At 39.6% G+C, this 27381-nt stretch overlaps 1 protein-coding gene across 1 annotated transcript in view; it reads left to right on the top strand.

Annotated features, from left to right (window-relative positions):
• The first annotated feature begins 9237 nt into the window (after positions 1–9237).
• LOC117397203 (NF-kappa-B inhibitor delta-like) overlaps positions 9238–27381 on the top strand; it is a 29355-nt gene continuing 11211 nt past the window's right edge. Inside the window, exons 1-5 of the mRNA XM_059009949.1 lie at positions 9238–9458; positions 22315–22439; positions 24420–24462; positions 24886–25160; positions 25605–25954. Of these exons, the coding sequence (XP_058865932.1) occupies positions 9443–9458; positions 22315–22439; positions 24420–24462; positions 24886–25160; positions 25605–25954 (809 nt within the window). The 5' untranslated portion in view covers positions 9238–9442. The remainder of the gene's footprint in view (positions 9459–22314; positions 22440–24419; positions 24463–24885; positions 25161–25604; positions 25955–27381) is intronic.

Raw genomic sequence — 27381 nt, 5'->3', positions numbered from 1 at the left:
CTACAGCTCCCCTGCAATGCCAGGAATGTAAATTGAGCCACAAGTACTATACCTCAGCAGTGTGGAGTAGTGGTTAAGGCTCTGGACTCTTGACCGGAGGGTTGTGGGTTCAATCCCAGGTGGGGGGACACTGCTGCTGTACCCTTGAGCAAGGTACTTTACCTAGATTGCTCCAGTAAAAACCCAACTGTATAAATGGGTAATTGTATATAAAACTAATGTGATATCTTGCAACAATTATAAATCGCACTGGATAAGGGTGTCTGCTAAGAAATAAATAATAATAATAAATCAATATGCAATATTTTTGCAATAAACCCACAATGTTAATTGGCTGTCAGTACTATAGCAGTAATATTAACAATAGTACCTCTTGGAGGCTTGGTGGTGCAGTGGTTAAAGAAAGGGGCTTGTGTTAGCAGGTTCCAGGTTCAACCCCAGCCACTGACTCACTGTGTGTGACCCTGAGCAAGTCACTGAACCTCCTTATGCTCTGTCCTTCGGATGAGACGTAAAACAAATGAGGTCCTATTGGAAGTGACTCTGCAGCAGTTGTTGATGCATAGTTCACTCTGTAAGTCGCTTTGGATAAAAGCATCTGCTAAATGACTAATTATGAATATAGGATTTTTAAGGAGAGTTTAAACTTTCAACGACCCCCTGTTTCTTTGTACCTCACAGGTGGCAACGTTAAGTCCAACATATTCATATTTGTTTCAAGCGAAACTATTTCAAACTGCCTCATCTCAATCGCAAACGTTTCTTATGTTCAAAAACTTGAATTAATCCTGCTCAAAAGAACATTTGCAAAATAGATCATTCTGCTGTAATGGAGACAGTAGTCTTCTCAACTAATTATTCACGCATAAAACACTGGGGGGCACCCTTGCTTGTTGTTACGGGTCAGGATGAGTGATTTTATGAAGTGTGTTGAGCTAAACCCTGAACAAGGTGTGCAATAGAAGGTCTGCTGACACTACTGCTGTGAGGGGAACTGACACAGAATAACATAGAAATGCTTGTCATTTCTGTCCTTATTAATGCATGTATTTATATTTTATGGTCAAGGGTGCTAGTTCACATCGTTCATTGTGTTAGGGACAAATAAAAATGAGACTTGAAAGAATGTGGTGTTCTGAGTGAGGTTGAAGGAGTGAATACTGTGAATACTGTGTTTGCATGCATTAGAGCTGCAAAATCGCGTATGCAGGTAGAACTTGGTTTTAACATTATGTGGCAGAAGATATTGAGCATTTTCGGGGGGGGGGGGGTGGAGGAGGAGGAGGGGGGCTCTCCATTGTATATAGTTTTGTGAATTTGTTATATTTCTTTATGATTATTGTTTAAATAAAAGAAACAATTGATCATAACAAATATAAGAGTGTCTTTGTCTGTACCTCACAGTAAATGTGCACGATAATTTTGCCATTTTCCCAAGGTTATACTGTGCATTTACAATGGTTTTCCATGGTCGTATTGTGCTTTACTGTGCCTCTCTTTACAGTGCTCACCTCTGCTCTACCATGCTTTCACTGTGCTTTATTACACCTTGTTGCGCCTTTAGTGTTTATTTTTGCATATTTATATATATTTGGAAACCAGCTTATGAAAGTTATTTGCATCTCATTTGCTTGATTTAATGACATCTAGGTCTTAAATACCACTTTTCATAAAAATGCTAATTTCCATTTCTTATTCTGTACATGCTGTTGACATTGATGATACTTGGTTACTCTTTTGTTATACAGTACTGAAATCTGTCAATGTTGAAACTACAGCGGGTGGGATTCGGAGCAGGCCAGTTTCTTAAAGTAAATGTTTACCCATTTATACAGTGAAGATTACTGAGCTGTGTGCCAACAAAACAAAGGCGATTAAACAAGGGGAATTACACATCAGGTTCTTCAGGGAAAAAAATGGGAAGTTTGCAACTTAACCTCTTCTAACTTATTAAAAGAAAGTGCCAGGGACTTTACAAAAAAAAACCAAAAAAAACAAGAGGAAACTAAGCACAGCAGTCATGCCATAACAAGTTCAATCAGGGCAGTAGAGACTGAACTGCATGCCTTTGCCTTTGCTGGTCTCGCCCCCATTCAGCCTGGCTGTGGTCTACTCTAAATGAACAATCTCCCTGAACAAGCGCAGCTAGGAGCGGGCCAGAGTTGTATCTGGTGTTATCCAAAGCTGCTTGTCTTCTTACCTTTCAGGTTCTGATGCCCCTACTGATGTGAGGGCCCCAAGTGGTGGAACCCTTTGTCGGGTCTCCTCAGAGACTGTGGCCCCCCTCTTGTGTGTCGGGTCTCCTCAGCGGGGGAACCCCCTTTCTATATGTTGGGCTTTTGAAGAGGTGGAACACCCCACTCCATATGTTCTAGTAACTACTAACTCTGGGTTTTCTTTGTGGTTGGCAAGCCTCTTCGTATGTCGGGTCTCAGATGGCCCCCCTCCTGTGTGTCAGGTCTTCTCAATGATGGAAGCCCCCTTCTATTTGTTGGGCCTTGAAGAGGCGGAGCCCCTCTCTCTACACGTTTTAGATGTCTTTAAACACTGCATCAGGTGGCCTTGCTCTGCCCCGTGAAGCATATGGTAACTGTTCACTTCCCATCTCAAGCTCATAAATGCAAATGCAAGGCTGCATGCTTGTTTGTTGATAACTGTGATACGGACAGCACCCAGCTAAGCAGATGTCTAAGCACTTGTTTTAATGTCAGTTTTCGACATTTTTATTATCATATCCAGTTGCTAAGTTTTTACCTGATTTTAATCAAGGCTTATATGAAATCTGGTTAGATATTAATAGTTAATAAATAATAAATGCTGTAAAAGACTTTAAACATAATACCTTTATATAGATAGATAGATAGATACAGTTGCAGACACAATTATTGGCACCCTACACTTCATATAAGACAATTCAAGAACACATGTTAAATACAGCCTTTAGTTAACACTAGCCACTAATTAATAAGAAAAAGACCAACATGCACAATTTCTGGTAGTTTAACAAACAATCTTTATATAAAATAAGCACATAAACAATTTCAAGTGCCAATACTTTTGTCTGAGAAATAAACTGTACAAATGCACATGACACCAAACTAGCTGAAATAACGCTTTTGCCTTTGATTGCTGAGGGGAAGTGACCTAGAAAGTGCAAGACTACTTAAAGTAAGGCATGCAAACGGAGGTCTTTTTTTTATATTGCCAAATACAGTATTACCTTTCAGGTAACTATGAATGCTTTTATTTGCTTTTTATTTATTTTTTAAAATTCTGCCCCATAAGTTGGTTTGTGTTTTTTTTATTACATTTTTTAAATTTAATTTATTTTTCTTCTGGTAATGTAAAAGCTGTGGTGGAGTGCAATAATCTTTATGTAAAATAGAAATATATTAAATATATTTTGCTTGACCATTTATAAAAAATAGGGTTAAATGTGTATGGTATCAACTACCGTCAAAACAGATGTTTGGTAGAACATACTTCTTAGAAAATGGTACAAACCTCACATTGGGGTGCATCCCAGATTTATGCAAATACTGACCCCTTTGATAATATTTGCATCTTTGTGGGTCAACGGTGGGGTCAGTGAAATGGGTGCTGAGAGCCAGTTTTGAACCTCAGGCCAGCAATTGACTGCTTGAAATGTACAGCAGGTCGACGATCGTCAGTCCGGGAGGCAGCATAAATGGGAGTGAATGAGTTGAAAATCTAATTGAATACTGGAAGGTAATTGCTTTCCGGTGATTTATTGAAGGCCCAAATGCTTCTAAACCCTGAAACACTGTCATTGGTTTGCACGTGATTTGATTTGGTGTTGGAATATCAGTTTATACTTGCTATTTTAATGTGGACATCATGTGTTGTTTTTCACTGTGGTACATCAACATTTTTCAATATATTGATTGTATACAATCAAAACAAAACCTGCATTTAGTTGATTATATAATTTAACGTCCTTTTAATTGGGGGGGAGGGGGGAGTATTTAAAAAGGGCCACTCAGTTCAATCACTTAAGCTGTCTGTGCCCCAGAGCAGTTCTGCTGTTGAACTTTGAAAAGTTAGACCATTATACACATATTTCATCTTCTGTTGTTGTGCAACATCCAAAGAAAGCACTAGGGTCAATTCTGCCAGCTGTTTGAAAGCTGTTTCTGCTTTAATGAAACTACCATCGTGTGTCTTTTCAGATACTGTCGCCACATTCTCTTTGTGTCAAATTCCTCTGTCGGCCCACTCGTGCAAGTTTGCTCATTTTAAGGCCTTTCCCTGCTTTTCCTCCGTTTAACATGGGTGCCAGCTTTAAACAATATTATGTTCAATAGTCATCTCATCTCATAATGCTTTTCCCTCAGTGCACAGCACCTGCATGCTCATTTTTTTTTTATTAATCTGATTATCTTTTGAGCAAGCAAATCATATCATCGGCCCCCTATGCCTGCACGTTATAAGAGCACTTTCTGTTGAATTAGCAGGTGTCCTTATTGTTTGTTAGCTGGAATCAGATTCATGGCACTTAAAAAGGGGGGGTTCTTTTACTACTTTATAAAAGTAATAATAAGCAATGATATCGCTCTGTAGCCTGGGTTGTTAGTGATTATGTCTGTCTGACAAAAGCAAAGTAGGCAGGAGCCGCATGAAAGCGACACAGCAAACACACGCCCACGTCTATAGGAATCATTCCTGTGTTTGCACAGTCATGCCTTTCCTTGGAACACAGCACCATATCAAAATCAAATAGTCCACTTGCAGCCAATTGCAATGAAATCCTTTAAGATTTCTATAATATGCACAGACATTATATTGCCATGTGCAGTTATCTGGTGCATGACTGCTGCAGAACAGTACATAGGATCAGCATTGAGACTACTGTGATTCCACTGCAATGCATAGTGCAATAGAGATTGGTCTCAGGTTTGCTAGAATCAGACACTTAAGAATCCAACGACTACTCACAGTACCCCGTAAACCATTTTGGCAGCTTCCAATGTTCAGCGACATCAAACCTTTCAGGCAAACTCTATCGGCTCTATTCAGGTGTATGATGGCTGCCAATAGTGAGGCCATGTGACTTTTTGGTTTGCGGGTGATAAAGACCTAACGCTTTGAGCTATCGACTTCATACTTGAGAGACACATCGGATTCTCACGTTCAGGTTCCAGTGTGGGACAGGTGGGTTTTTTTTTTTGCAAGTTTGCCGCCATGTCAAGGCCTTGTATCTCACTGTATGAGATAGCGTCTTCATATTTACAGGGCTATAAAAACCATGCATGGTAATGTGTTTGGTGAAATACTTCTATGTATACCTACAATGGTAAAATATATGAAAGCATATTGAAAGTATGTGAATATACAGTACGGGGTAGAATACTGTATCTCAAATGCATGGGTTAAATTACACATAATGTCTTTTTCTTGAAATGGCTGTGTGTCATTATTATAAAATAATCGCCAGAGAATAGATGAACTTGAAACCAATCCAATCCCTTTTTTTTAAATGTAGCAACGGTAAAGGACAAGACAAGACATGCATTATTCTCTTATTAAACTGCTATCATGCAATGGTATGAGATAATGGTTGAGATAAACATCCTTCTATTAGAGGAAGAGGTTTCTAGGTAGTGTGAATAGACGCCAATGGGACAGGATTGGTAATAAGATATGTTATCCAAGTTCTTTGTGGATCTGAAAGCTGAGAGCTCGGGAATAGAGTGTCCAAGCCTTAGGGCAGGGTATAGTGAACAAGCAAGCACTAAAAAACTGGCATTGATTGGGAGGAAGAATGTGATAGGCACAACCCTTCTACTGCCCTCTTTATCCTATTAAAGAACACAGCCTTCGTGACTGGGTGAGTCCCACTGAGAAGCAGCACTAGAAGATTAGTACATCTTGCATGGATGCAGGACTGAAGGTATTGCCCAGTACAGTTACAAAACAACAACAAGGTTTTAACACGTCAGGTGTATAGGTGGTATCTGAAATGCCTCCTGCAAAACCATGACATCATGAAAAGAATAAACACAGGGGCCTTAGTTTTAAGCACCTGCTGCTGCAGTGTTTGGCTGGCATGCTGATATTGTGGCAAGCAAGAATGGAGGAAGCCCCTGTCTGCGAGGAACGTTCAATTATAATACAAGATTGTGTTCATTGGGTAGCTAATATTAATAACAGAAAATCACATGTGTGAGAAGCACTGACAGGTATGAATTCCAGCACATCTCATGATGTGTGTAGATGTCATCCCGTGTGTACAGCATAGTTTTAAAGTTACAACAACCAAAAAACAACAGCTTCTCAAAACGACACTAACAGGAATAGGGTTGAGGCCAGTTCACCAAAGAGAATGAGCTCATCGGGTAGCTGTTGATGTTTTGTAACAGGGCGTTCTAAATGGAATGGACATGTGACTTACTTTTGTTCAAACATTATATTGGCAAAATATAAAATGAATCCAGAAATGAAAAAAAAAAAACTCATTGGTGCAAGCCATCAGTAGCCAAAGAGAAAAATACTTCTTGATATTCTTTTTAACCAGGAGGGGGCACTGTTTCCCCGCATCCACTAAATGCCATGTTGTGGTAGTAAGACAGTGATAACATGCTAATGACTATGCCAGTGGTGGTGCCAAAAGAGACTGGATAATTGTTAACTAGCTTATCCTGCCAGCAAGGTTAAAGTTTGCTTTCAGGTACAGCACTGTCTTTTGTATTAAAACAACCACAAAAAGGCTCCATAAGGGGAAAGAAAGTGTCTCCAAGGATGTTAATCCATCCAGTCGTTAATATTTCATGTAATTGGCTCAGAGAGGTAGGCAGAGAATCGCCATGACGATTGCACTGTTCAAGTTCATCCCAAGTATGCTCAGATGGATTGTGGTTACACAAACTATTTCCAAGTGCACTAGTAAAAGCAGCATGCCTGATTTTCTTAAAGTCATCGGACACTTTTTTTTGGGCATCGGTTTTCTTTGTCTCTCTCTTAAAAACAAGGAAATGACCTTGCATTTCAAAGGAGTATTCCCAAATCTCCGTTGATTTTCAGATGTTGCTAATTTGGATGCTCTGACCTTGGCATCTCTTGAGTGATGTCGTTTTGAAGGTCCCCGCACAGCTAAGACTGCCTTTGTGATTTTAGACGCAAACTGAACAGTCACCAATGCTTGCTTTCGCACTGTACTTGAAGAGAAACTATGAAAGAATGTAGCAGGAAAAAAGAACAACACCTTGTAATGATAATTGAGTGAAAATAAAATGTGGGTATACTGCAGCATGCATTAATAGTTCTTAGAGTGTTAAATGCAGGGTTGCTGCAGACACTGTTTACTTCTTTCTGAATAATACACCTTGTAAATCTCCTGTTTCAGCTTCAGCTTCTATCCAGCATGAAACGCCCATTAGGTATGAACTGTCATACTTTCTATGAAACCAAATAGAAAATAATGACCGTGCCAGTTACGCTGTTTAAAAGGTTTATCCCGGGACAAAGGGGTGGGTTTTTATTTAAGGTTTATTCCTTTGCCTGTCGGGTGGTGTGGATTAAGGGCTAAATGGAATTCTGCATGTCAGGAAGGGTCTTGGCAAACTGTGCCAAGTTGAGAGCTGCAGGTGAAATTCAATTCAAGAAATACATGAAGTACATTGTAACTATGCATAATACCATTGCAATGATGTGCAGGCACATGTGCATTTGCTCAGTAGCTACTATGTAAATACACAGTAATCAGAGTTCAGGTAAAGCGTTTTTTTTTTTTTTTAACACGATAGACAGCTAAAGGTATAGTCTGTATAGCTGAACTTTCATAAGTGCTTGGTTTAAAGCAGCACTTTGATAATGACATCCAAAGCCACAAATTAAAACATTTCTTCATTATAAATTTTGGATGTGTTATCATTTTAATTTGCAGAAGTGGAAGTGGCAAGCCTCAGTGCACAGCAGCACAGAATTGCAGATTTCATCTTTTTATTTGGACGCACCCAGTCCAGTCATTAAACATTCATACTATTATGACATCACTGCAATGGTATTTTGTTTATTTGTGTGGGGATAACTCTTCAAAATAATGCCTGCAAATGCCTAATGAATTCTGACTGAATATCACAGGAATAGCACCTGAATATCTTCTGCATGTACTCTGAGTTCTGAAGTCATTCATTTTGAATTCCGCCCCTTTTAATTTATGTGGATTTAATTATCCGTATTCATTCCATGATTCTTTGTAGCAAATGATGTTGATCACAGTTACCATTGTAAAATCAACACACAGTCCTTATAACTAGGGGCAGGTTGACTTGGTATGTGTACTGTAATTATTCTAGTTGTCACATTATGAACTAGCTGCACCCTAATCAGTGAGGCATCTGGGAAACCTGTAAGCAAAGAAATGCAAGAACCAACCCTTGAGGTCACAAAAGCAGGATGGGGACAAACACAGTGCCTGAACAGAGAACCGTTACATCTTCAAATACATGCAATCCGTCTCACAAGTGCTCTGGTAACACAGATAATCTGATTTGCAGACAACTCAGTACAGTTGTTTCTTCATTTGGTTCTTGCAGTTGCAACTGGAAAAGTATATATTGTCCTCCAATCTATTCTGTTCAAAAACTAAATAATAAATATAGTGCTTGCTATGAAGATCTCAACAGGAAGATGTTGTTTTATTTAATTGTTTTCAGTACATAGTTAATCAACGAACCCTGAAGTGTTTACAGGTGTTTCCTTTAAGCACACTGATAGTCTGGCCCGTGGGGATTAAGCGTTCTCATTTAAAATGACTGAACTGCGTTGAGCTCTGAGATAAGGATACAATTCTACTTCATATTGTGCAGATTCAAATTTAAACATAAAGAGTTGCCTTGCGTGGACATGCAGTATAATGTGTCTCCTTTTCTTCTGTTCTCAATTTCAACCATGCTGTAACTTAAACATGTTTAATGATGGGTTGATCTGATACTGTAATAGTAATGGAGCAAGTTTGTCAGTGACATACATCCCCCCTCCACGGCTGTAAATTCAAATTCAGAGCTATCTGCATGTCGCTGATGACTATGTCATATATCAATAGTACAGCTATGGCCAAACGTTTTGCATCACCCTATAGAATGAACTCATTGTGCTTTGTAATTACTGCAGAATAATTGTAATTGCAAATGTAAATGTAATTGTAATTGTAATTGTAATTGTAATTGACCCCAGCTCTGGTATTTGGTGAAAGGTTCAATGTTCAGGTCAGCCACTGAAAACCTGATGTTTCTGTGTATTTCCGTTCAAGCAGTGTGAGATTCGGAGAGCTGAGGGAAAAACAGGCTGTGGTTGGAAGTGACATCACTTGAGGTTTTCTAGCGGGCTTTTAAAAAGCAGTGAGATCTGCCACTTGTTAAATACCTGGGTCCACTTACGATCTGCTCCCGAGGATTAAGAAAAAAGGCTGCCACAATAGAATATGCACTGGGAAAAACGTAAGTACAGCCTTTTAACACGTCACTGATGTCTGTTTAATAACAAATGTGGCTGAGAGGAATACATGTAAAATATATGCAAGCTCTTTTATTAAACTATATACAGTATATATATATAGGTATCTAATATCTGTTATAAACATCAGTCAGATATCAATAAACAGGCTATAGAAATACAGAGTGTAGTGTAAGAAAACATTACTTGCCATTGACTCTACAGAGCAACGTTTAGCTCGCCCCTCGTCATCTATACTCCTAGTAGCACGAATCAACATCGCATAATGATAAAGATGAAACAGTGTCCTAATATAAATGTGAAGTTATCTTTTCTATACAGCAATAGCAGTCTGCAGTTTTGAGTGGAGTTAGCTTCTAGCTATTCAAGGTTTGTTGAAAGAGTTAATCGCACGTATATAGATGAGTTATGAATAGATACAAAAAATAACCGCTAATCTTCTGTCTTTATGCTGGCCGGTTCTATAGGACTGTCTCAGAGTAGTCTTTATAGCCTGCTGATTTAAAATATATTAGGTTTCACTTTTCTAGCGCATCTGTAAAAAAAAGCCTGGACTTTGTCTCAGATTGTATCCACATGGGAAACTTATTTCCAAGCAATCTAGGTAAAGCTAATATTATTATTAATGAGTCATTTAGCAGAAACTTTTATTCAAAGAGACTTACAGAGACTATGGGGTGATCTATGCATCACAACTGCTGCTGCAGAGTCACTTATAATAGGACCTTGGTTTTATGTCTCATCCAAAGGACGGAGCACAGGGAGGTTAAGTGGACTTGCTCAGGGTCACACACAGGGAGTCAGTGGCTGAGCCAGGGTTTGAACTGGGAACCTCCTGGTAACAAGCCCCTTTCTTTAACCATCGCACCACCAAGCCCTGAATCTTTCTAACAAAGTCAATTGTGTGTGACTTCCACACTTTAGCTTCAGCCATTCCCAGAAAGGCTGTGGTGTGCTTTGAGGGGGGCCTTTGTGATGTTTACTGAAACTGTGCCATGTCCTGGCATGCCGGATGAAAAAGAAAAGCAGAGAGATCCCACATGTCATATCATATTATCAGAAAAAAATCCAGGTTGCCCTGAGTGGAATTTAGGTTGCCCAAAAAAAATAAAATAAATAAACATTGCTATTTTCTTAAAATGTATTATTTATTTACCAAGCAGACACCCTTATCCAGGCCAACAAACACTGAACATTTCATTGTGATATACAGCATCACTTTCAGTCACAGATGTACGTTGCATCAGTTCAGACTTTCATATAGTCTGGCCGATGAGCCCTTCCCCCTGCTGTCCACCATCTGTTCCACTGAACCTGGAGTTTGTGTTGCTGTTTCTCCTCATACGAAATCGCCGCGTCCCCTTTACCGGCAGCCTGTGGCACAGCAGAGACTGATGATGTCGAGGGGGTACAGTCCTCTTGTTGATCGCCGCTTTCCTTTGTCTTTTGGGAAGGGCTGAATCCAAATTGAAAAAGCCTCTTATGACTGATTTCTTTTTTTTTTTTACATGGTCGGTTATACTGGGGCAAACCGGACAGTTTATACAGGTAACGGTGAGAATGTTGTGTGTCCGTCAACGCCATGCACGACTAACCGAATCAGATTATCAGATCGTCCATGTGGGGAGCGAGAGAGGAGCAGTTGAAGTCAGTTTAAGTTCTGTTATATATTTAGACAGGTTCTGATCTGATAATGAACAAAATTGTGGTGGCTGAATTTTGGTTGCCCCGGGCAACCGTTAGTGTCAAGCCCTGATATCTATATATATATCTATATCTATATATAAATATGTGCAGTGTTAGCAATGAGCAACACAAGTCGTGTCAGGTAGTTAAAAACATCCCACCTCTTCAGAAGTTATCTAACGGAGGGGGAAGTGTTATTTCCTAATCTATTTTGGAACGTTCAATAAGTAGGAGTAGAAAAGTGGGCCGTATCAATTTTCTTTTGTTAAATGTGATATTTGCTTCTGCACGCCTATATATTAGGAATTGGCAAACACAAATAAATGAGGGGAAAGAGCTGTAGTTATAAATTTGAATGTTTTACAGTCGCCCTGTCAGTGGTCCGCATAGGTGCTTCACGATGATTGTATTACCCTTTGTCACCAGCCTGCAATGACTCACTGAGACACACTTCTTTTTGTTGTGGTCACATGTTGTGCCTTTTTCTGTCTATTTTTAGTCAAATCGACTGTATTATTTCTTTTTTCCATTTTTTTGTTTTTCCATCCACTTAGTTTTAGTGAGTCACGCAAGCAACAAAAAAAAAACAAAAACATTTTCAAATCTGATATTTGGATATTATTTTGAAAGGTCTCGATTTAAAAAGATAACGAAAATGCTTATGTAAGAGCTCTGCCATGAAAAGGACCAAGGCTGTTACAAGCAACACGTGTTAACTTTGGGACTCTATAAAGGCAAAGCCACTTGAGTGTATACAAGTCCACTTGCTGCATTTGACAATAGAAAGGTTGCATGAAAGGTTGCAATGTATGCTCCCTATTAAATATTCCTACTTTGCATACTGCGCATGCCCAGACTATTTATACCCTGCACTGCTCAGGCCCAAATATTTTTTTTTTCCTTAAGACGCTCAACAAAAACGGCTACCTATTTTTTTGGATGAGTACGTGTTTTGTAAAGTTACATTTTACTCCACGTGTAATAATTAGTTTTATATTAAATACAGACAGGTGGTGTTAACGAACGGTACAGTGAACTATAGAGCTAGGTACATGTTTCTAAAAATAAAAAAAACAAAAGATAAAAAGGCAATTATACTTCAATATTTGTTTTACATTGAAGCGCAGTGTTTTCTTGACACTAAGTAACCCTTACACATTTGTAAAATTGTTTTGCAAAGATAGTATTGTTATTATTATTATTATTAGTAGTAGTATTGTTAGAGATATTTCCTGAAAAATGAAAAAAAAAAAATAGCTACAGATGAAATTTAGGTACAGGTAGCAGATTTTGACAAGGTAGCAAAATCTGATGCTTATACGTCATATTTTGCTACCGGTAGCAAATTTTGATGAATTGACGTCACACTGGTTAAATGACATTTTTTGTAGTTTTAAATACTATTGAGGCTGCAGATGTATGTAATTAATTTAACTCTAAGCTTGATTACACCAAAGCACAATTTTTAACCCTCTCAGTCCTGAATTATTTTTGCTGAGCTGAAGAATAAACTCATTTATTGAGTATATGCGTACTCAATGTATACACTCAAAATACAGAACCTCAGACTGAGACCTAGGAGTCCTGGGAGGTTCCAATGTGATTTCCGATGGCATGAGTTAACATACGATGTGAAGATAAGGTGGGACTGGGGTCCTGCCAGGACTGAAAGGGTTAAAGGAATTCCTTGGTGCAGCAGGTAGTGGTTCAGCTATACCACTTTGGTTCTGGCTGCGTTATTCCAAGTTAATTGACAAAAAGGATGCAGCTTGATTGGTTGAACGCTTTCAGAGCGATTAGTTTCTTAGTGGTTCAAATGTTATAAGCTGAAAATCTTGAGGTAATGAAAGCAGATGTGAGGTTTTACAAGGTACGAACAGTTTCATGTTTTATGATGCAAAGTGAAAGAAGAAACCCAAAAATGTTATTTCCAGACACTGAAGAAGACAGCGCTCTCGAGGGACAAGAATTAGTGCACATGCTACCAACAAGGAAAAAACACCACAAAATCAATTCAGTACTGTTACCATGTGGACGATTTGGAAGAGTAAAATATCCTCATTACAATATTCAGACATTTTCAGTTTAACGCGGTATACAATGATCGAAGCATTTTAAAATGCAGTAAGTCATTTCTCTCGCACAAAATTACGTAAAATCCATTGCATAATCTTTTTTTTTGTTAGTGTAACTGTTATGCAATGTTCTCACAATCTAATCAAGTACCTGATTTTATAGCCCTAGTTTCAAATTAAGTCATACTTATCCTACAGTGTGCAGTTTAGTCATACAGTGTGCCTCCTGGCTGTGGGAAGTTGAAGTTGAAGTCTCTGTTGGGGATTCCACAGGGAGCGTTGCATAGGCTCTGGTGCTCCTGCGGGTTAGGGAGGCAAAATAGTCACGGGCTATTTCTCCTGCCACGCTACAAATGGACCCTACTGGTCAGGTGCCTGGCGGGCTCAAGTGGACCCCCGCAGAGCTGTCCTTCAAGAGCCAGTACCATGACATCTTTCACTGCTGAGCTTCTCGTTTTAAAGCAGTTAGGAAATGGTACTGTACCGTGATACAGAAATACCGCAGCAATAGTGCTTTATGAATAACACACAATACAGGGAAATAAAACAGGAAAACTGAACTAAAACCATGTAATCTTCCCAAACTGCAATATCACTGCATACGCTTACTGTATACTGGTTTCCAGTAATTCAGAGGTCTTGTCCAAACAGTTACGCCTATTTAAGGAAAACCCTGAAGATTAGTTCGTAGGGGTGATTTGACTCTGCAGTTGAATGCTGTTATCTTATCTTGGCAGGGTCTGTTTGCTCAAACAATCAGTCAGGAAAGCAGAACACTTCCAAAGAATTTAGGAGAAAGTTTTTTATTTTTGCAGGTTCACACGTTTTGCAAAAAGGGAATCCAATGATTCATGTGGATGTTCTGTTTAAAAAACGTACATTTAAAAGAGAAACATCCCACTTTGTGTGACAACGCCGGAGCAATTACAGAAAGTGTGATTATAGAAACGTGGGCGCTACAATTGTCAACAAGTAACCAGCGTATCATCAGGCCAAACTGAGGAGACGCACTATCTTAAAAGCCAAAGCCAACGGCTTCCTCCAAGTCTGATAAATATTATTTTCTGGCCCTAATGAAGCGTCAACCATTGTGATATGCAAAACTGCATAACGGCACTTCTGGGTTGAAACCAAGCCCAGCTGCAGCCTTGTGTTGGAGTTGTTTGTACTGATCTTCCTCTTTTTGTGATTATCGTTCATTTCCGTTTATTTGGGAAATAAGACTAAATAAAACACACACACACCTACAGACTCAATCATTGTTCTGATACACTTCTGTTCCCATTGCTTGATCAGAACAACACTGTACAATTTGAAGGAGCTGTTGTAAGTTGCTCATCCAGTGATGAGCAACTGCATGTAAACTGCAGAGTTCCTGCAATCAGGAGTTTGCTGAATTTCACCCTCTGAATTTCCTTTTCTTCTATAAAGACCAGTTTGCTGAGTCACTTTTTTGTCATGTCAGCATTGTTCTTAACATTCCAAACTGTTTAGATTTAAAGGAAAGTTAAGGTAGCAAAAAACAGATTATTTGCAGATTGTTTGCAGTTTTTATAACATTTAAAAAAATAGCTTGATTTCTTTTAGAATCAAGCACTTAATATATTTGTCTATGTGCTTAAATTTGTTTAGATGCAAACAGAGGGAAAAATAAGATACTAGAAAGCTTACAAATCGGTGGCATAAATGAATGTGTTTCTGCAGTTTTGTTTTTCCTGCCACCTTCACACAGATAACCCCCCAAAAAACGAAGTACACATCCTATTTCCATTCGAGTTGCTTAGGAAACACCGTCACTCTCATCGTTTCAACATACGAGGCTCCTGCTGTAAATTGGTACAGCAGAATCGACTGACCATTGTTTCCGTCAGACACTGAATCATAAATATTGATCGCCGTGCTCCGAGAGAGCGGAGAATTCCGATTGAATCTGAGCCGGGTCCTTCCGATTGCTGTGTGCGGCTCAATGGGTTTTTCTTCCATGAGTTCACGACAGCAAGGTTGTCAGAAAGCATGCTGCACTGCAAAGCCTGTCCCTCCCCCATCCTGCCTCGGAGGAGATCCTCTCCTATATTTGGTTATGTGGTTACTGATTCTCAGAATGTTCTGTGTACAACTCAACAGTTTCCTTTGCTTGTTAGCAACCTGCTGTTGCTAGCCGAAGCAAAAACACACGCAATGTGATTACAGTGTGTATGCAAGAGGTAATGCTTTAAACTTCCTATCGCGATAAAGGAGCTGCAGACAGTGACACTGCACTTGCAGTGCAATGTTTTTGTACTAAGGTGTGAGGTAACACAGTTGTAGCCGTATTTTGACATCAGCATTGGATAGTGTGGGGCCCAGTAGTATTTTCAAAACGATTCTTAAGGCTTTCTAATCCAATGGGATGCAATGCAGAGTGCTGTACAGTTAAGCTAAAAAGAAAAAATGTTTTTGTGTTTAACCCTAAATTCCTAAATGTCTTATCATACTCTATTCTAATCTTTTAAGCTATAGAATGCATACAGAATAGAACATTACCCGTGTTATAAGAGCATAAGAACATTTCAAAACGAGAGGTGGCTTTTCAGCCTAACAAGCTCTTCTGCTTCCTAGCAGTTGATTGAATCCCAAAACTTTGTCAAATAGGGTCCTAAAGGAGCCCTTTGACTGTATCAACTACTTGGTATTGGCGACCAGAAATCGTTACCATGGTAAATCATGGCCTTGTGCTTTGAAATCATTTAAATATGAGAGGATGGACATTAGCATCCCATGAAAAAACAACAAAACAGTTGAACACAAATGTTGTCTTTTTAAGTTTAACGCAGATGGCCTCGTTAGCATTTGTAAGTTATAGATGAATGACCTATCTCGCTTTAACATCTGCAATCACAACATGTCCAGCAATGTGCATCTTCAGTTATTACAGAGCAATCTGATTCTGTGGTCTTTCTGTGGTTATACAGCTACCAAAATGTACTGGCAACTGCAAACTAAATTAATCTGAAATGCACTATTGTAAAAATGGTGTGGTATTGATTTTCGATAGCTTGGCACACATCTGAGTTCAAGGCATGAGGAAGAAGCGTAGGCCAGGTGGTATGAGGTTATTTTTGTGACTCGGAAATCATTTCAGGGGAACTGAAATGTCGACTGTTTTTCGGTTACCAATACTAAAAGAGGAATCAATGCTAATTTATTTACCGTAAATATTTCATCTTTGTGGGGCTTTGAACGGTACAACTTTTTCTGTTTTGATTGTGCAATGGCAAAAAAAAAAGCAAGACTTGCCGATTCACTTTTTTAATAAATAGATTTGAATTCTTGTGGAGGACGCTGAATTTACTGCACTGGAAACAGAAAATTCTGTGGCGTAACCATGACTTTATCAATAAAACAAAACAACCTTGAAAAAACTCAGGCTAAAGCTTAGTGAATATGACCAATGAAAATTAAAACTAAATTTGACAAGACCCCCTCGACTGTTTCAAAGACCCCCTCGACTGTGTCAAAGACCCCCTCGACTGTGTCAAAGACCCCCTCGACTGTTTCAAAGGCCCTCTTGACTGTTTCTAAGACCTCCTCGGCACTTGGGTTTCAGTTCCAGAGAAACGCAACCAAGAGTTGTGGGGATTGCCCTTCATGCACATCTCTGCATGTGATTGACTGCTGGGTCACATTCTGTGGGAACCACTTTGAGGAGTAATGCAGGGTCAATTCTGTGGTATCTCACCCCAGCTCCAAATATGAACTCTTACAGTCTTTGTGAATAAAATGATATTCACATTAACCATGGCGATACACGACAGTATATTTGAACAGTCATTTTGCAGCTGACAGTGCCTACCCTATACTATGTGTAACATCTGTGCTATGTCCCGTGGTTGACCATGTTTTTTTTGTGATTCATCATGCTTGCCTGTGATTCACCATGGTTTTGTATCAAGCTTGCTGATGACACCTGCAGTTGATATGAGGATGTATGCCTTATAATAACTAGCTGTTATGTGCTGTGGTTAAGTGTGTGTGTGGTTGGTGGTTCATGCAGTCTCCACCTTGTTCCACTTGGACTATTCTAAAACCATTTGTCTTATCAGCATTGTTTCAGTGCAGGCGTCCATGTTCAAACTGTTTGATTTAATCCCTGTTATTCAAGGTTGCTGCAAGCTTTAGGGGAATACATAGGAACTTGATGATGTCTTTCTGGCAAACCACAAAGTAAAACTGTACAGCGCTGAAAGATGTTTAATTTATATTTTCTGGTAGTGTCGTCTTCTCACAATAACAGTACATATTTCTGTGGTATATATGTTTACACAAAAATTAAAAAGTCTCGAATTTACTTGGGACCCCCTGGACAACCTTTGGGGACCTCCAGTTTGAGCACCACTGCTTGGTAGATGATGTGTTTTTAAACGTATTCCTCTTGGGTGACTGCATAGCTGTTTGTTTTTTACAGGGAGGGGGTCAAATAAAAGGTGAACAACTTTATGCCCCAAGTCAAAAGTTTAATTTGACACCAGTCTTTGAGGGAGGGTAACAAATGCAATCAGGGATGCCAATCTGTTTAGTAAGCAGGGGGTCTGAGTGGGGTCAAACAGGGAACAAACCCCTATTCCTAGTCCTTCTTCATTTATTTCCAAGTACCTGGAAGTTGTATTAAACACGTGGGTATAGGGTGGTGTGTGTGTGTATGTGTATATATATATATATATATATATATATATATATATATATACCTCTTTAAAGGATTGTACTACTTTATAATATTTGATTCAGATTTGGTGAAAGTATCTCCTTAAATGTCTTCAGCTTTTCTTATATAGCAGTACTGTAGTTATAATAAATGCCCTGTAATAATGCACTTTACTGTCATCGTTGCAGTTTAATGACATGCAATTGTGGTTGCTTTGTTTAGGACTGGCAGCACTGAATGCTTTGAAAAAACCGTCTGCAGTTAGTGCTTGAGTCTGAAACAGGGCTTCGTTGTGTGTCCCCAGGCAGTCCTATATTCCTTAACTGTTCCTGTTTATTATAAACAGACAGTATGCTCTGTGTACTTTTTCAATTGGCAGGCAAATGTCTTTTGCAATTATTGTTCTGTGTCGTTATTAACTGTATAGCGGTGTTTCCTTGAAAATGCTATGATAAAAACAGCAATCCAATGTGCTTTCAATTGAAAACAAGGACATGGATGCAAAGGCCATTCACATTGGAGTCTTATTGTTTCAACTCTCAGGAGCTAAGCAAGTTTGGACCTTGTCAGTAATCAAATTGGTGACCTTCATGTCAAGCAGATGTATGAAGTATCGCTGGTGTCTCACTAGAGGGCAATCATCCAACGCTGCAGCATTAAAACATAGGATCCTGGGATATAGAACTCCATATTACTCTTCTGCTATCTTCCCCTTGGCAGGGTTTATTGACTCGCTTATTAATGTTACTACATGCAATAAACATTACAGAGACATTTTAGTGCGGCAATATTTAGATCCGTTGGTGTTTAAATCGTTAAAATAGAGCTTAAGTTGTTTGTTTCTCATTTTCTCACATTTTGAAAAATAATAATTAGTCTGTAATACCGGCCTTGAAACTGTAGCCACTGTGAAATCTTCAAACTTAAAGAACCTAGCTACAGTAGGCTTGATTCCAGTGGTTAAAGAAAAGGGCCTGTAACCAGGAGGTCCCCGGTTCAAATCCCGGCTCACTTACTGACTCGTGTGTGAATGCTATCAAATGTGAAACCTCCTGCTTCATGTAAGAACTCGGCATATGCCTGCTATTTTTGTAACAGTAAACAGTTTCACAACAAGGTTCAAACTGCACGTGGTTTAAAGCCATTGATCCGGGCCTTGCTTATGTCACGTTATCTCTCAGGTCACCTGCTTCGCTTGCAATGCAGCGACGACGGGGGCTTCAGAAAGCAGCTGCCTGGATTTGAAGCAGCTTTACAATCCAGACTTTCAGCTGGCAGGCAGAAGACCGGGTTAGCTTCAGTGTGTTTACGGTGACCATAAAACCCTCCACAATCTTCATCTTGATCTAAACTAAACACTCAGATTAAAGCGGTCTGATAAGAAAGGCCTAGTTATCTCAACAGAGCGGCATGCTACTCTTTAAAAGACGGTCTTATATGCTGTCCAAATCCCTGAGCTCCGGAAGAGAGTTCAGATATAGGGGTTATGATTTTAGGGTTTTACCCGAGACACCTGCAGCTAATCATTTTGAACTTGGGGTGCAACTCGTCTTGAAACTGCTTCCAAAATGAATGTGTGAACCTGGTCGATGTGTAAATCAAGGAAGCTGTCTTGACATGTATCCTGGCAATCTTTGTGAGCAGAAGTCTGTATGTTGAGGGCATCGGTAAAGATTTCCAGGGGAACCGTTTGTCAAAGAATTGTACTAGTTTCTCTAGCGTTGCTGCGTTTGTTACCTTTTGAGCATTTTATAGTCTGCTAATTAATAATAATGATAATAATAATAATAATAATAGTCACAGATCATATACCTTTTCATTACAAAAACATTAATGAAATAAATAAAAAGGAGATATTTTAAGCCATTGATATTTCACACTTTAATTAACTTTCATTTTGCCATTTCAATTGTCAAATAAACAGAGTTCTATCTTTGTTGGGGCCTGTTGGAAAGTCTGTCTGACATAGAATGAAAACTCTTTGCGCAATAGCTAGAGGGGAGATAAGAAGGAACCTGTTCATTTGTTTGAAGGAGGAAAAAAGGAGTGGTACTATTAATTATCCTGCATTAACTTTAAAAAGAAAAATGAAATGCTCTGCAGGAATGAAAATAAAAAAGGTTTCCTGATTTTAAGTACGCACAAAGTGAACGTTGAAAAAACAGAACTGCCCCGTCAGTCAGCACACTCTTTAAATGGTGCAGGGCTTTCATTACATAATTCTTTGACCGTAGAATTCTTTCTGCAGGTATATTTACACAGCACGCGGTGCTGTACCCTGACTACCTATATCGGACCGAGCGTTAAGTACATTGTAACTATGCATAAGACATCATTATATATGGAAGAGTTGTACTCCTACAGAGCTTACACTCTTATGACGACCATGTAAGTGTGTGGACTAAGACTGTGACGTCACTGCCGTGGCCTGTCATCGATTACAGTGACGTCATCACCCTGTCAGAATTCTAAACAAACTGTGAAAAAAATGGCGGACTCTCGGCAAACGGTTTCTCAAAGAAAGAAGAAAGGGAAATGCTGCTCACCGGGCTGACTCTCTCACGGATGACGAAATAAATCTGCTGTTTGCTTGAGGAGCAGTCGGAATGGCGGACCAGGCAACGCTCCTGAACATTAGATTTTTTTTTTTCTGAACGGTCTCCATTTCACACCCCGGACCAAGGAGCATCGCGACCTCATGCGGGGAGACAAACGAGTTTCTACAGTTTATATATATATATATACATTTATACTTTTGCGCTGTAACTGTAAGAAATTTTCAATTGTAAAGCTTGTTTTGAGTGCTTCCAAGTTCCGCCAAAAAACCCTGATTTCGAATCTCGTCACTAGGGGAAAACACGAACCATAAACATGCATATGTCTGTGGCATAAACAAAACGATCATACAGGCCTATCTTTTGTAAGACACACTGGTACACAAGTTCACAAACACACGCAGACCTTTACAAAGACAGCTGTTCACGAAGACATTCATCAAGTAAGTGACCACTGATTCATTTTCCCCTGACAACAGCGGAACCATTTAGAAACCGCAATAGTGTTGCACTTGTTTTTTCAGACGTCAGATATTACTATTATCATAATTATTACTATACAATATACCGTTATCAAATAAACTCCGTGGCCCAAAACTACCCAAAGAAAATAAACGTGAGCACGGCTTTCATATTGCTGACTATTTAATTTCACTAAATCGGGGAAAGCGTAAGAGTTTATTGCATGAATGAAGTTGAAGAGCTATACGTGACCATGCAATTCACCTCGGCCCTGTAATATAAACAATGCTTTATTATTGAAGTGGATGGGAAATGGTAAACACTATATGCAAGATATAAATGCTATAACAAACCAAATATAGAAATACACTTTTTTTTTTTTTAAACTGTACACAAGAACAACACTCAGAATTGCCGACCTGCAGACAAGGGGGCCGTGTCGCTCGCGTTCTTCATGCCAGCGTGTTTTTTTCCTCTGCTGGAGGCTCTAAACAGTTCAGAATCGGGTCTCAAACCACGTATTCTTCCTCCCCACAATTTCTTTCATTACACACCACACTCCCGCTGCCCTTACTGTAATACAGACTACTCAAAACTTCGGAGAAATCCGTAACGGTCGCTTTCACAGTCTGAAGTCATGTATATCTCTCCTCTGCTTCTGGTATGTGTTCCTCTAGTGATGTCACGCCAACTTCGTGCACCATCGGCGCTTTGTTGGTATTTTCATGTGCCATAAAATTGATCGTAGAGATTTCATTTCTTGCTCATTGTGAAAGTAAACCAAGTATTACCCCAAAGCCAAAAAATGATTTTCTATGTGAGATGTAGACTTTAACAGGCTTATTACACACTTACCTGTAGTTAATACCCTATGTAATCATGTAAATGTACACATGTATTTAGCGTGTAACTACTATGTGAATAGACAGTAATCAGAGATAGTAAAGTATTACCCTCAGCGATCAGCCGCAGTGATTCTATGAAATCACAGCTCCAATGTTACAGAGCCGAGGCTCGACGTGAACCAGCGAGCGAGGGTCTTAACACAATTCAAAAGAGCATCACACACCACATTATGTAACACTAACTTTAAAATAGGTGTGCTATAATTAGACAAAGGGTGACAATCAGTTTGCAAGCGTTTAGATGCTTGCAGATGTCACCCGCAGATATCTTTAGGGCAGGGCGTGCTGTCTGAGAAAGCAGAATGCACTGAAGAATGTAATAAATAAACAGTTTATTATTTACTCTGTTACCAGTTGTGTTAAACATGACTGCGGTTACTGGCAGCTGCATGTGGATACGACTTGTCTAGGAGGTGTATGACACTTTAAACAGAATGCAGTTCTTCATTCCTAAATATGAGTTTTTTCTTTTGTAGCTTCTTCCTCTGACCAGCCCGAACCGCGACCGTACCAGGGGGTTCGTGTGAAAGAGCCAGTCAAGGAATTACTGAAGAGAAAACGGGGGAATCATAATAACACTATGGTGACGTCACCTCCCACAGTAAGAGAAACGATTTATTCCTCCTGCCTCGCCCTGCTGGAGATGTGCAATAGAGGCAGCTCTGTGTGTCTCTATTTAATGCATTTCATTTTTGTAAAGTCAGAATAAAACTCCAGTGAGATCTTGTTGACAAGGGGGTCCCCAACGACAGCGACACACATCCACGCTCAGTTAAATTGTTAAAATCGCAAAAACAGCTCAAACTAGCCAGCGTGATCTACAGATGCATTTTCAGGTACAATCAAACTTAATCTATCGGGTCACTATGTTCTGCTTTATGTTTAAAGAGTATGCTTAGAAATGGGTATGGATGCATTTTGATTGGTAAATACAGCACGCACTGCTAAATGATCTGAACTAATTCCAGTGACGTGCCTTCTATGTTGCATGCCTTGGAATATGTTCCACAACGTTTTTAAGAATACGATAGAAAAATATGTTTATTCTACAACATTTTTAAGTATATGATAGCCCTGTATGCAAGTCACCTCGGCAGTCTTCTTGTTTTGTTGGTCAAGGCTTGCAACATTCCAAGTGGCATCGTGTTGCCTAGGCAACGTGACGCAGCGTGCACCTCACTTTCTGGTGGCAGTGCCCTGGAAAACATAGGCAAGGCATGCAACTGTAGAATTGAATCCACCTTGACTGAAGTGGCACACAAACTCTTGTCGTCAAAATCAAAATGGAAAACTTAGTGAAAAAGTTTGTTGACTAATCCATTTAGTGCAAGAGACTTTGCAACAAAAACAGAAATAATCAAAAAAGGAAGGCCAAAACCAAAATTGCAGGTATTTCAGTGGTATTTGGTTTATTGAATCGCTATTCGTAGCCTACACGATAAGAACATCTTTTTATCTGTTATCTAAAAGTTGCTAAAAAGTCACTGCACGCCACTGATGAAATCTCATAAATGTAACTGAACCAACAATTATCCAAAGCTGTTTTCAATATATATGTAAACAAGTGTGTCATTAGTACAACCTCCACTATTATCTCTGTCGCCTTTGGCATAAGCGCATAACCAAACTGAATATTGAGCCTGCTCTCCCCAGTATTAAAGCCCTGTCAGTTGTCAGTTGGTTTCTGTATGGCCCTTTAATTCTACACCCTAAACAACACACCTGAGGAACGCACGTGATTTAAAAGGGGCTTTTTCAGTTTCTCCATATTTTTTCCAGGTGTTTTTAACCGGCAGTTTAAATTTTCTTCACCTGAGGGTTCGGCATTCGGCCCATGCAAATTGAAACACAAGCCTGCTTTGGTATTTCCTGCCAACAGGATACCTAGTAGCTTCAACCTGTCAACAGCTCAAACAGCATTTTGTATCCTTAACTTGGTACCCTGAATTTGCCATGATGTATATTTCAGATCTATTTTTTTAGGCCGTGATATGTTCTTAATCATTGTTTGTAACTGTTCCTGGCCTGTTTGGCATGTTTAGAAGTACGTATTTTAGCTATCTATAGCAAGATGTGGTGCTGAGGCCAGTGTAAAGAGGACTGCTGGTGGTGTTCATCGGCAACCCGCCCCCCCCCCACTTAGAAGGGGGCGGGCGGGGGGGGGGGGGAGGAGGGGGAGGGATTACAGGTACACAGGTTCAGGCTTGCTTATTTCCAAAGTTAAAATAAGCTGATGGTCCAATTTGGATAACATTTTGTATTAATAGAACATTAATGTAGTCAGTTTCACTTATTCGAATTTTTATTAAATACAGAGATGACAAATGTATATATATACATGTATATATATTATACATTTTTAACACCAAAACTTTGTTTTAGCTTGAAGCCATCCTGTCCGACTAAAATATACCTCTAATGGCTTAGAATAAGTAAATAAATTAATACATTAATAAATAAAGCACTTGCATAATTGGCTCAATGTCTCACAATTGTTTTGCAGATAATGATGCCTTTTCAAGATCAAACACACACACACACACATGTTAATGCACTTGTGTTTTCTTCTTTTTTTCTCCAGGTTGTGCTCCCACATGCTGCACTGTCAACATATTCACCAGTCGGTACGTTTTATTGGCTTGTAGTCGCAGCGAATCAGACATGATCATTGTGACATCATCAAAGCAGAGTGGCGGCTGACCTCAGAATTCCAAATCACTGCTCTGAACGGTTAACTATAACAGGTTTTGAAATACACAATACTGTTAATGAAACCCGACTAGCAAATGTGTGGAAAATTCTGTTGGTTATTGCTGCAGTTCACTGCTATCCCGAGTAAATCAAAGTGCTGACACCTGGGCGGTATAGGAATAAATATTAATGACAAATGCATTTAAATAATGTTTTAAAGCTGATGAATAAAACACTGTTTGGTATGCATGGCACTGATTTCTTTAACAACAGCCCAGAACAATTTAGTAAATCTTAAAAGTGAATCACTGCATCAGCTCCAGTGAGCGCTAATCCCTTATCATTGTCCATTGCAGGCTACTCGGGTTGTATGGACGTTGGCAGCAGTGGCTCAGAGCCTCTGTACACAGAGGATGGCACTATCTGTACGGCTTGGATTGCTCAGCCCTCAGCTGCCACTCTTCAGCCGCTGACCCACTGGGCACCCTGCCCCGAGTACCTCCCCCTCGATGGCTCCGCCCCCACCTACACTGCAGACATGTACGTGCAGCCCATGTGTCCCAGCTATGCCGTGGTGGGCCCCTCCTCGGTGCTGACATACACTTCAACACCTCTCTTCACAAACTTTGCAGTGAGTCCCTCTCTGTTTCACTTGTGTTCAGATAGATCCAGCGAGATCTTATGCATCATCCACTTTACGGTGCTATTAAGGTACTACTGTACAGTAAATAAAAAAAAAACAACTATTATGAAGATAAGACATTTGATGTAGTATTACCATTAAACAGTTGCACACATATCCTAGTTTTTGTTATTTATACTTTATACAGGCACTGTAGGGATATATTCAAATGTAATCCTAGTATACATTTGTTGTTATCATCATATATAAACATATTGTACAACTATATGACTGCGTAATAAACTATTGAGACATCTGTGCTTGTTTAGTATATTTTATTATATATTATTATGACTGGGTCGTTGAAGTTATAAGTGATCTTTAAAATCACCATGTCCATAAACCTTGGGCAAACATGCAAATGAATGAATCCCAAATCTGTTTTACATCTAGGAACCACACAAACAGGAAAACCATCCCGGTGTAAAGAATGCAATACCATGGGCTCAAGATCTCTATTTTCTTTCCCAGCCAAGGCATCCCGCTCCGTCCCCCATCCCACAAGGGGAGCTCCAAGACCCTCAAGCCCAAGTGGCTTACTTTCCCTGGGCTCAGCCCATCTCTGCCCTGCCAGCCCAGGCCTTTCAGTGCCCCTCCGCTGCCACGCCCTTCACAAGCCCCCAGCTGGTGCCCCTGCCCGTCACAGTGCCAGAGCCAGCTGCCCAGGAGCTGGAGGAGGCGCACAGGACCCTGGGGAGCATGCCCATCGAGAAACTGCTACAGGAGGACCAAGACAGAGACACGTACGTTTCCAGTAACACCCTCTTTATTGAAGGTTTCTGATAGTCCTTCCTTCAGCGTTTCAGCTGTTGGCTTCGTTTTGGATTGTATAAAGTGCTCCTGAAACCACCCCGTCCACGCATTATTCATTAATGGCATTAGAATGCTTGTTTTTCAGTCAGGGGTGCTGATGCTATGGGGTTGGCACTTGCAGTAGTGTAACCCGTGTTTTTGTTTTTATAACTGAAAGATTATGATCAGCTTTTTTTTTTTTCTTTAATGATACCAAAGTAGGATGCATAATAGCGTGCATACAGAAATCCTAACGCTAACCCCTAACTCTTAAAGCGTGTCTAAACGAAAGACAAAAAAAAAAAAGTCTTAAATAATTTTTTTTTTTTTTAAAGTCTTTAGAAACAGAGATTTTTGAATGGGGCTCCTTAGTTTAAAACCAAACTATATATTTCGATTTTACTGGTGGATTTTAAAGCCAGGTGGCAACTTTACAACGTTGCTATGGTAAAAATGCACACGGTCCTGATCAAATTGAGGAGAGACCTCACATAATACTACATGGAGGAGTTCCACGATTGCCTCAGTTTAGTTTGCAGCGATGCAGAAGAGTCGCACGCTGCCTGTCTATCACAAAATGCTTGTCTTTCATTCACACACACAGCAGCTTTTAAAGATTACAATGACGTTGGTAAAGTGAGACTGCAGCCCTGTTGAACTGCTTTGTGTCTGGTGCCTGTGCAAGCCTGTTACTTAGACTTTGTATAATATCTTTTGATTCCAGATGATGTGATGATATTTATTGTGTAGCAAACGGTGGGCAGGGCACTGCATTGCATGTGATTGCAAATGTTTGCAAATGCATATTACGCTTATTGTTATCAAGACAGGTTAAATATTCTATTTGAAAGTCATCTCTGTATTTTATACTCAAACATTGCTTTCTTGTCTGGGTTTTTCTGCCTCCAAAGCCCGGAGTGTACCCCACACACTCTTAATAACACTTCCCAAAGTGAAACATTACAAAGAGTGAAGGGCTGCAAGCTATAAAAACCTTTTTAGAAGTGGTTGCAGCTGATAAAATAATTGCCGAAGTAAACTTGCATGGTCTCAAAATGTTCAATTTTAAAAGAAAGACATGTTCTTTTGCAAACACGTATTTTCATTTGAAAACTTCTGCCATTACAGTTTTCAGTGTGCTTGCCTTCCCTTCCAGGAAGTCTGTTACTGCTTCACTTCATAGGTCATTTCCCCTAAGTGATGGATTTGATGGTCAAAGCATTGTACTGGCTGCAAAGCATGTCAGTCATTAGAGGAAGCAGCTGGTTGGTTACTGACAGGAATGAAGGTCCTGAAGGGGCGGAGACAATTTCACTGTCCAGGCGACATGGCATAAAAGTTTCTGTAAACAGATTTATTTAATCTAGTGTAGTACCAA

The sequence above is a fragment of the Acipenser ruthenus genome, chromosome 40 (assembly GCF_902713425.1).
Source record: "Acipenser ruthenus chromosome 40, fAciRut3.2 maternal haplotype, whole genome shotgun sequence".
NCBI classification, from domain to species: Eukaryota; Metazoa; Chordata; class Actinopteri; order Acipenseriformes; family Acipenseridae; genus Acipenser; species Acipenser ruthenus.
This window is presented reverse-complemented; position numbering and strand designations above follow the sequence as displayed.